Source organism: Anguilla rostrata, chromosome 11 (assembly GCF_018555375.3).
Source record: "Anguilla rostrata isolate EN2019 chromosome 11, ASM1855537v3, whole genome shotgun sequence".
Classification (NCBI taxonomy): Eukaryota; Metazoa; Chordata; class Actinopteri; order Anguilliformes; family Anguillidae; genus Anguilla; species Anguilla rostrata.
This window is the reverse complement of record NC_057943.1, coordinates 5,005,412-5,016,925: the sequence shown is the minus strand read 5'-3', so window position 1 is coordinate 5,016,925 and position 11,514 is coordinate 5,005,412. Positions and strand designations below refer to the sequence as shown.

Below are 11,514 nucleotides of genomic sequence, written 5' to 3'. Positions count from 1 at the left end.
ATGATGCTCGCTCTCACAGGCACGCGTGACTGTAACCCTAAACGCGTTCGATTGGATGTTACTGCAGCTTTTAGCTACTGTCATTCAACTTAGGCGCATTTCTGCACATTGCCCACATATGGAAGAAATTAAATGGGATTTCGGTTAAAACTTCTGCTAAATTTCCCACAAAATGTGTTGCATGTTTTATTGATAAAAAAAAAGAAAAATAGGTGTTGATTGTTGCGTTTTATTAATACGTTTTTTTTATTTTTTAAACCACTAGATTGGTTAATATGTAGGTAGGTGGAGAGGGTGCTGGGTTGTCATGGTAGAGTGGGTGGTGAGGGTGCTGGGTTGTCACGGTGAAGTGGATGGTGATGTGTGGGGGTGGGGGGCAGGGTTATAGCGGTGGAGTGGGTGGTGGGGGGTGAGGTGCTGGGTTGTCATGGTGGATTGGGTGGTGAGGGTGCTGGTGTCAGGTGGAGTGGATGGTGATGTGTGGGGGTGGGGGGCAGGGTTAGCGGTGGAGTGGGTGGTGGGGGGTGAGGTGCTGGGTTGTCATGGTGGATTGGGTGGTGGAGTACGTGGTGGGGTGGGAGATGCTGGGTTGTCAAGGTGGCGTGAGTGGAGGGGGGGGGGTGGCGGTGTGCCAGTGTGTATGCGCGTTTCCATGTTTGCACAGTCAGTTTTGGGCAGACGCGTTGGCGCATTTAATCTGGCCCGAGCGGTGGAGGTGCTCTCCCCATATAAAGCGCAGTGCGTGCCCTTGGTTGGAGCCAGACCTCTATCAGCTGTTGGGCGAGCTCTGGAACCCTGCTTGTCGGCAGCTCTGACCGGCCCAGCCAAACAGCAGGGGCTACGCAGAGAGGGAAGGACAGACACAGAGAGAGACTCACGGAGCAGGTACTGAACGCGCGGCTAACTAGCGCACGCATGCAACACGGCAGACAAGCGCAGTGTTTTACTGTGTGTGTGCGTGTGTGTGGGAGTGAGTGAGGGGGAGTGTGAGTGTGTGTGTGTGTGTGTGTGTGAGTGTAAGTGAGTAAGTGTGTGTGAGTGTGAGTGAGTGAGTGCGTGCATGTGTGTGTGAGTGTGTAAGTGTAAGTGCACATACACATGTGTGTGTATGCGTGTGCGCGCAAGTGTGTGTGCGTGAGTGTGTGTGTGCGTGTGTGTGGGAGTGTGAGTGTGTGTGTATGTGTCTGTGAGTGTGTGTGTGCGTGAGTGTGTGGAAGTGCATGTACACGTGTATGCGTGCGAGTGTGTGTCAGTGCACGTACACATGTGTGTGCGCAGAAGTGTGTGTAAGTGCTTTTACGTGTGTGTGTATGTGTGTGTAGGTGCTTGTGGACAAATGTGTGGACATGTTTCTTTGATTTGTTAATTGTATGATTTAAATGGTGTTAAAATGTGGCTATTTAAATGTATTAGTAATTATCAATGTCAGCTATTTTAATAGTGTTGATTATTCCAATTGCGGTATTAGGGTATAATTGCATAAATATATGATGCATTTTTAAAACTGTTTTTGCACAAATATTTGCACATATATGTATGATAATTTATTTTATTCTTTAAGTGAACTTTATTACTATTATTATTATTGTCATTATTATTGTATAGAAACTATGTCCTACTGAATGAAACATTGCCTAAATATATTTCTTTGCATGCCAAATGTCTATTAATGATATATCAGAGAACATAGAACAGTACAGGCTGACCAAACACCTTAACAGAAGCAGCAGAGTCAAACACAATGTGTGAAAAGCAGGAAGGGAGATCAGAAAGCAAATGTATATGATATCCGTTGTGTCTTGAAAATGAGATTTTCTAAAAAAGTGAATAAAAATAAATACGCCTCCATGAAGCACAATCTAAGTAATAAAAAAACAACAATAAACCATGGTTACCAAACTATAGCAAAATAGAATACGCTATAATCTTAATTTTTTTATTTACGTAAAAAATGTGAAATTAGACAAATGTAATCAAAGGCTTAAATGTAAATAATCATTCTACCTAATTTGTTATTAAAATTTTCTGTCAAATTCTACCTCCAATGTTTCCCTTTCATTCTATGTCCAAGATCACCTTTTTTAAAATACAGTTTCTACAAACAATATAGTATGTTAAAAGAAATCACAGGAGATATTACAGAAAAGCACTTCCAGAATGATTTACAGCAACCTTCTGAAGAAATATCGTTGAACAAAAGTAGGTACACGATTCATTTGAATCTGATGGATGAGGAATGACCGTTTCATTTTGAAAAGAGAGGGGCAACCTCAAATACGACAAATTACCAGAAAGGAAAAGAATGGCCGTTTATGAAAATAATTCTGTGGCCGGATTCTGAATTCGGGGTGAGAAATAATAAAACTCTCTCTCATAATATTTAGCCAGTTAGTCAACTCTCTAAAATGTACGTACATTATTCTATATTAAGGTAACCTAAGATCATATTAGATCACTGTAAGTTTTTTTTTTTTTTTGTCACTCTCTAAATCAATTTCAAAGCCAGTGGCTAACATTAGCACGTACTGTATGGTTCAGACAGCTGGGATGTTTGTTGAGTTTTACTGTTTTTTGTGTTGGCTGTGGTGAAAAAAGAAAAAACAGAAAATAAAACAGGAGAAAAATGAAATACACCCTGTATTTTAATACACATAAAATGCACATTAAATTAAAAATGTTAGCATCAAGCCAAGGTGTGCTGCTCATGTCAGTTAAAAGGCTTTAGGATAGAGAGTGAATATTTTATTATGCTATTTGTAATTTCTCATAAGCACTTTATTGCTAAATTTAGATGTAAAAAAATACTGGCAAGTAATGGTAACATAATAAACAGAAAGTTACAACGAACAATTAAAGTACAGTATATTAATTTTGTTCTTTTATATTATCACTACAACACATTTCATGCAGATAGTTTATAAATACAGTTTTATTGGTACAGCTAATGAAAACGTTATATAATATTGTTGCATCTCAGGAGAAGTCTTGGCAGAGAAACAGCCCCAGCTTCCTGAGGTGTGGTAGCTATGGAAACGATCAGAAGCAACAATGTCATATGGCTTACTGTGACACACGATCATCTCCTCCAGATCACCTCTCCATAAGTCCGTCTGCATCACATATCACATTTTATTCTATTATGGGTTAATTTCATTAGCGGGGGGGATCCACAGTGGGTCACACACGGCATTAGCCCCCCCCCCTCCCCCAACCCCCGTATACATACGACAAACTCTACCACTTAATGAAGCAGCTGCCCCCCCCCCCCCCCAATGGGACCCGTATGGGAAAAAATCATAGTCAAAATGTAAACCTCTTCTTTTATCTTAACTTCATGTTTTCTCCACGAAAATAGAAAGAAGAAACAGAGAAAATGTAGAATTGTGGAACCTTGAAATGACGCCCCGGGCTGAAACAGTGCAGAAGCCTCATTAAGGGGTTTGGGGGGGGGGGTTAGGTGTGTAGGGCACCTCAGGCAGTTCTCTCCTCTCACATCCCCGGGACATAAAGGGGAACGCGTAGACACAGCAGCTGTATCGGTGTCAGACCCACACCAGAATATTCACATCACACACAGAAAGCTTTGTAGGTTTCCCGAATTACTGAAGTATCAGTGATAAACTATGCCAGTGTTGAACACAGACAAAAGTATAATTAATATTGCACTCCTGTAATGAAAACGTAAAGCAAGGAAACCGATGCATGAAGATTTTATTTTATTATTATTTTTTAAATTCACGTAGAGCATATTCTGTATGGGACCAATATGGACCGCAGTATAGAATACTGGTTAAGCAACTGGACTTAAATTAAATTAAAGGTTGAATTCCCATGTAGTGTCATTGTACCCTTGAGCAAGGTACCTTTGTGAACTGCTTCAATATATATGCAGCTGTATAAATGGGTACTGTGTAATAATAAATAAAATTACAATGTTGCTCTGGATAAGCTAAGGCTGCTAAATGGCAATAATGTCATGTATTGATACTGTAGTATGACCTAATATGACATACTTAATTATTAAATTGTGTTCATTATTAGATTTGTATACTTTTCCATGGCTCATCATATATGTGTATCTTGAGTATCATAAAAGGGAGATATTAATTTTCATGCAATATTGCCAATAACAGACTATTATGGCAATTCTATGTAATATTACATAAATTGAACATGCACATAATTTTTAGTATTGTGTGAAACACTCATGAGCTTGTATGTCTAGTTTACTGTTATCAACATACTTACCACATATACTCCACACATATACAGTAACACAGTGAATAGAATCTGTTTTTTAAAACTATTTTTCCCCAGATACGCTAATAAAATGAAACTCCACAATGCTGCTTGTCTTGCTATTTGGTACACTTATTAGTCAATTTAATAAAGTTACCAACACGCAAGATATGCAGCATTGTGGAGTTTCATTTTAATATTTGTGTGCGCTTTATCAGCTGTTTTTTTTTCTTCCCCAAATACACAAACTATTTTTCCTCCAAATTCATAATCACCTCTGTAGTTACTGCTGCGTTACCTATATCTACACAAGAAGCACTGGAGCATGTGCGCGCTTACCAACGGGCTAGCGACTTCTTCCATTTCACAATTCACGCAGTACCGTCGACAATGAGAGCAAGGCAGTATGTCTCATGAACAATAACCGCTAGCCTGTAAGTGCCTAGAACAGTGCTAGGAAGGACACATGTTCAGTAACCTGAGAGACCCATCTCGCCCCCCACCCCCCACCCCCCCCCCACTTAAACCCCCCTATCCTGGTAGGGCGGAGCCAATGGTGTTCTGCCCTAACAGGCCTCCCACAATGCACAGCTAATTAGCTCGGTGTGGAACACATGGGCAGATCCACCGAAACAGCATGACAGCTGCGAGCGTTCCATGCTAACGTGGTAACGGCTGATTTAGGAAGGGACCCGTGCACATAAAAGTCAACGGATGATCACGCTCAAATGGCTAGCAGGTGCAGCTCACCAGCACAACAGTATATCATGTTCATATCATTAAGCTGCAAAGAAAGTTATTTGCTTTTTTTAGTGAGGTCCATGTCAAGTTTACCTTGAGGGAGCAGTAGTGTGCATTTGAGCACACACCTTGTCTTAATTGTCTTAGCGCAATTATTTTTAGCAATAAAAAAATTGGTCTTGGTGTCAAGTTCTTTGAACCACAAAGTAACACCTTTCCTAACACCTGGTTTTTAAAACTGAGAAAGAACTGATTATATAACATAGTTTATAATTTACTGAGCTATATCGAGGTTAACCTAGTCCACTCCGTTTATGTCAAAACGTCTCTCATCGTAGATATCCACCCCTCTTTGACGTCTAGATTCCAGCTTTGGCTCACTGGGTTTTGTTGGGGGTTTTTTTTTTAGGCGGGTGGGGGGCAGAGTTCGGGATGACGGACGGCTGCCTGATCGACGAGCTGATCGAGCTGACGGCTCAGAGCCTCAGCTACCTGGAGATCAAGGAGCACTTCAACGTCATCAAGGAGATCGGAAAGGGGAAGTACGGAACGGTGCTGTTCGTCACCCATCGCTGCCGGGGTAGGTCTGTGAAGTAGTCACCCATCGCTGCCGGGGTAGGTCTGTGAAGTAGTCACCCATCGCTGCAGGGGTAGGTCTGTGAAATAGTCACCCATTGCTGCAGGCGTAGGTCTGTGAAATAGTCACCCATGCTGCCGGGGTAGGTCTGTGAAGTAGTCACCCATCGCTGCAGGGGTAGGTCTGTGAAGTAGTCACCCATCGCTGCAGGGGTAGGTCTGTGAAATAGTCACCCATCGCTGCAGGGGTAGGTCTGTGAAGTAGTCCCCCATTGCTGCAGGGGTAGGTCTGTGAAGTAGTCACCCATCGCTGCAGGGGTAGGTCTGTGAAATAGTCACCCATCGCTGCAGGGGTAGGTCTGTGAAGTAGTCACCCATCGCTGCAGGGGTAGGTCTGTGAAGTAGTCACCCATCGCTGCAGGGGTAGGTCTGTGAAGTAGTCACCCATCGCTGCAGGGGTAGGTCTGTGAAGTAGTCACCCATCGCTGCAGGGGTAGGTCTGTGAAATAGTCACCCATCGCTGCCAGGGTAGGTCTGTGAAATAGTCACCCATTGCTGCCGGGGTAGGTCTGTGAAATAGTCACCCATTGCTGCCGGGGTAGGTCTGTGAAATAGTCACCCATCGCTGCAGGGGTAGGTCTGTGAAATAGTCACCCATCGCTGCAGGGGTAGGTCTGTGAAATAGTCACCCATCGCTGCAGGGGTAGGTCTGTGAAATAGTCACCCATCGCTGCAGGGGTAGGTCTGTGAAATAGTCACCCGTTCCAAACAGACACATTTAGCCTGTTGAGCTAAAGACCAGTGGTACCCAAGGCAGAGGTGGGCATGGTTTTCATGCCAACTTCCGCTCTCAGTTATTTACTTAGCCCTAACAAGTCTGCCATCTGACATTTTACATACATTTCTTGATAAGCACATCAATGACAGCTAAAGACTGTTCTTGTGTCCCTACATGGAATGTGTTACTGTGACCTAATCTTAGAGTGAACCAGTGTTTGTGAACTCAGTCAATTCATAGCTCATTTAGCCAGGGTAATTGGAATAAATATTGTATATTAATATTTATGGGAACCACACCATAAGCACAATGAACCAGCACAAGCTAAATGTTCTCTGGATATACTCAAAGTCCAGTCTCCAAAGTTAAAAAATATGTCTCCTTCCAGTACCGGGATCGATCCCTGAATGTGATGTGCTGTGCTATTCTAAACACAGCACCCGCCAGTCATGTTCTAGCCATGTCTATTATGTGAACCAGATAAAGCTGAAGCATTTCAAATCATTCTGCATGAGCTTAATGGGGAGGGTGTTAAATGTGATTGGATGGGGCCTTGTCTTATATTTTCCCTTCCCGGCTGGTTGGTCTTTAGGGACGATAAAGCTCGTGTCCTCTGATTAATGAAAACAGACTAAGGTTCCTGTTGTGCGTTTTGCATACATAATCATACTGAGGAGCTCTGGATGATGATGAATTGCTTCCGGACGATGAGCATTTTAAAATCAATATTCCCGTGTGTAGGTAATTAACCTCGTCAGTTGAATGCTGCAGCTTACAGCCTCACTTCATCCATAGCAAACAATAATTACTAGAAACAACTGAGACGCAAATAGCCTGAATCTAACCCCCTCCTCCCTCCACTCCCACCCCCAGCCCCATCCCAGATTGGCTGGTCTCATTCCTCCATAACTCTGAAAACAAAACGTACTTCCCCATCGAATTAGGCTGTCACTTCATTGAAACACACACTTTCCCCGCCATTCAATGAACAATCTGGAAGAGGAACATGTCCCCGTCAAGGTAGATGGTCGTGATTCCCCCTCCTGCCAAAAGATGCCAATCTGGTACATCAAATTAGGGCTAAAATAAAGCATGCAAGATGACTGTGAACAACAGGCAACATTTAGGAAAGTAGGATGATGCTTATTTATTTAGCTATTTATTATTATAAAAATATGTATTATCTATCCATTCAGTTTTAAACTCCTGGTCAGGGTTGTGAGGAAGCTAGAGCCTATCCCAGCATGCATTGGGTGTGGTGCAGGGCAGGTTCTAGGTGACATGGGTGGTCACCTTGGGTGCCATCTGTCTTTGGGTGGAGGGGGGGGTAAGTTAAGGGGTGTTAAGTGGGTCCACAATTGCTATCTCCTGGACACATCCCCCCTCCTCTTGTAATCAGGGCTATTTTTAGGCCTATAGGGTGGCATAAAGGGTAGAGCTGTGCCTGATTGCATGTACGGCATCACTAAGAATAGAAATGTGAAGTTGAGCTTTTATTCGGGCCTGTCCCCCTGGCAGGCACCCCCATGGCCCTGAAGGTGATGCCCAAGGCCTCCACCAAGCTGCAGGGCTTCCTGCGGGAGTACTGCATCTCCCTGCGGCTGTCCCAGCACCCCTGCATCGTGGCCTCGACGCCTTCCCGGAGCCTACTGCGCAGTGTCTCGGCAAGGACCTTCGCCGTTCACCCGGGAGGCGCCCAGGAGCATGATCATGAGCGCTGTGAGGTCAGAGCGTCATGAGTCAGTCGTCAGTTCAACAATGAATGTCGCGAGAGCTGGTCGTCGGCAAGGACCTGTTCGCCGTGATTCAGCCGCGGGTGAGCGAGTCAGTGCGTCAGTGAGTCAGTGAATCAGTGAGTCAGTCAGTGTGAGAGTGAGTCACTGAGTCGATCAATGAGTCAGTCAGTCAGTGATTCAAACAAATGTTACTTGAAACACTGGTCTCCTGTCTCAATAGCTGTATTTGATTTCCCAAGTAAATAACACCAGTCATATGGGAATTAAGTCAACATCCCGAACCATAAATCCCTTACCGCTGCATTTAAAGAAAAATGTCCAGCCTGTTAGCTACATAATATTCAATTATAGATTTTTTACTTAAGTATGATGCTAATGCAGAAGCAGCTTCAATCAGACTGAAAAAACGAAAGCGTTCGTTTCATTTTCAGGGCTAACCTAGACTGCTTGTAATACCGCGAAATCGCGGCCATGATATGTATCCGGTTGACAACTATAATTGCTATTGTTATTATCATAACATCACTATCATCATCATCATCCTCCTCCTCTTCCTCCTTGCGTGGGCAGGTGGGCATCCCTGAGAGTGCGGTGAAGCGCTGCGCCAGCCAGATCGCCAGCGCGCTGGAGTTCATCCACGGGCACGGGCTGGTGCACCGGGACGTCAAGCCCGAGAACGTGCTGCTGCTGGACCGGCAGTGCAGCCGGGTGAAGCTGGCCGACTTCGGGCTGGCGCAGAAGCGGGGCGCGCTCATCCGCCTCATCTCCGGCACGCTGCCCTACATGGCGCCCGAGCTGTGCGCGGTGGTGGCGTCCCCGGACGGGCAGCGCGCCCCCGGGGTGGACCCCCTCAGCGTGGAGCCCAGCCTGGACACCTGGGCCTTCGGCGTGCTCCTCTTCTGCGTCCTCACCGGCTTCTTCCCCTGGGAGAGCTGCACGCCCGCCGACGACTTCTACCGCGAGTTCGCCGACTGGCGGGGCGGGGGGGGTCCCGCCGACGCTGCCGCCACCGCCGCCGAGCCGCCGTCTCAGTGGCAGAGGTTCACGCCCGCCTGCCTGGAGATGTTCGGCGAGCTCCTGGAGCCGGACGCCGGGCGCAGGGGCGGGGTGGGCCGGGTCAAGGCCTACGTGGACCGGGACTGGGTGGCGCGGGCGACGGACGCCGGCGAACCGGCGGGAGAGAACGGGACGGTCGCCGCCGCCGGCGCCAGCGCCACGCTCAGCGTGCGCCGGAGCGGCTCGGTTAAAATGGCGGACTGAAACCCCCCCCCTCTCCCCACCCCCCACCCCCCCCCCCAAAACCCGGGGGAATTTCAGTATTAGGCAGCTAATACCCGCCTTCCCAGGCTCTCATACTGGTTTATTTTGTAAACAATAGAGAGGGTTACTCTAAAACTTATCAGGAGAGAGCTTGCTTCTCTCTCTCTCCCTTCACAGAGAAGTCGAGGGGGAAACTGAAAAACAGGGAGTCACCTGATCTGATCTGGACGCGCCGTCCAACCCAAAAACAGAAACCAAAGACCGCGCGCGGCTAGGGTACCTAAAGGTTAGCTGTGAGCACATTACCCCTGACCGCCACGTCCTCAAGGGCAGCGGTCACAGCAGAGAGTTCTCCAGCCGTGCTCCTGCGGTACGCTGCCGTAGGAGCCGTTTGACAAGTCTATCAAAGTGTCAAGCCGGTGCTGTCCTCTCAGCGTGATATAATAGCGTTAGCTTATGTAACATTCGTATACAGTTAAATTTAGAGCCCTGTAAATACGGGCTCTCGATGCTAGGTGAGTATTAATAGCACAAAGGCCGTCAAAACACCATGAAATTCAGCGGGGAACAGGCCACGGGAGATCGCAGGGATCAGTCAGAAGAGTTCAGGTAGCCGTTAGAAATCCATCTGGAAATCTGACGGATGGACAGATGTTGACGATTACGTTTGCGGTGTGGGTGCATTGTAGATGCGCACGTGTATATTCTCAGATTTTTTATTGTTATTATTTTTTGCATCTGTTCTTTTGTAAATGATGTTATTCTTCCACGCACTGCATGTGTGCAGACTGGGTTGCTTTTGAATTACAGTGCACACTCTTGTCCTCACAGCGATCTAGTGAATTATCTGCTAACACTATAGGTTAAGGCTGTGTGAATGCACGATAAATCACAGACTCTAATAACCGACAATAAAGAAACAAAAAGTTTTCATGTGCCTGGTTACAGATGGACTGGTAAATGGACTGCATTTATATAGTACTTTTATCCAAAGCGCTTTACAATTGATGCCTCTCATTCGCCAGAGCAGTTAGGGGTTAGGGGTTAGGTGTCTTGCTCAAGGACACTTCGACACGCCCAGGGCGGGGTTTGAACCGGCAACCCGCCGACTGCCAGACAATTGGTCTTACCTCCTGATCTGTCGCCCCACAGCTGCACACCCTTGGCAGTAATCTCAGTTTAGCAAAAATGTGAAGCGGCAAAATGGTTCTCAAGGTTGATGAGGATTTCAAGAGCCCACTGGCTCTGCAGTAAGACACACAGTGCTGGGTACAATGGTGCTCGTTACATAAAGAAACTGCTTTCACTGCCTCGATGTTGACTTTTTTTATTATAAAGTGTAGCTCGGCGATCTTCATTCCTGGTCCTGGTAGGCCCGGCTGGTTTTTGTTGTTACTTGGCACTTAATCGATGGATTAAGTCGATTACACAGATATGAAAGCTCACGCAGCCCTGGGTCTAACGGTCCCTGGGAAAGAAGTCGAACTAACAGAAGCAGCAGCCATGCAGGCCCACCAAAAAAGGAAAAGAAAATGAAAAACGAGCCGTGCTCATTGCTCTTCAAACCCCCCTTACCTTCGAATACCCCTGGGGAAGCGATTGTCCATCTTAAGCTTCCTACACTGTGATTCATACCCTCTTACCACCCCCTTACTGAGCGCACTCTTTTACCACTCCACCCCCCAACCCCCCCCACCCCCCCCCTTCAAACCGTCCGCTGGCATCTGCTGCAGCTGGCTCGGCACTGATGGATTCCACTCTCTAGGTTTTTTTTTTTTTTTTTTTCTTCCAGAAACAAATCACAGCGGCTGTCTCCGGTTCGAGAGCTGTGCTCGGTAAAGCGGGTTTAGGGTTTGGGGACTTTGGGGGTGGGGGGTGGGGGGGGGGGCAGGAGGTAGGGCAAACTGTGGGGGTTTTATGGCGCGGGGTCTGAACTTACTTGCCCTGGTGTGTACACATCGTTCAAGCCGTCACACTATCCCGGGTCACCTGTCAGCAGACCCGGGAGCTGGGATCGTCCAACGGGACTTCAGAGGCTGCGCCCAGACGTCCTGTCGTAACCGCCACCAATGGGCATCATTAAAGAGTCACGCTCCACCTGGCATTGCCCTTGGATTACATGCCCTTCAGAACATAGCCCTGATAGTCCTTTCCACTTCCCAAAACATCAGCTGGTAATTTCAC

At 46.5% G+C, this 11,514-nt stretch overlaps 1 protein-coding gene across 1 annotated transcript; it reads left to right on the top strand.

The window, feature by feature from the left end:
• Nucleotides 1-684: 684 nt before the first annotated feature.
• si:dkey-8e10.3 (serine/threonine-protein kinase SBK2) lies at nucleotides 685-10,640 on the top strand. Its single transcript, XM_064300622.1, is given in 5 exon segments — nucleotides 685-885; nucleotides 5,390-5,560; nucleotides 7,853-7,959; nucleotides 8,064-8,150; nucleotides 8,641-10,640. Coding segments are annotated over 4 exon segments (1,032 nt in total). The 5' UTR covers nucleotides 685-885; nucleotides 5,390-5,412; the 3' UTR covers nucleotides 9,331-10,640.
• Nucleotides 10,641-11,514: the final 874 nt, after the last annotated feature.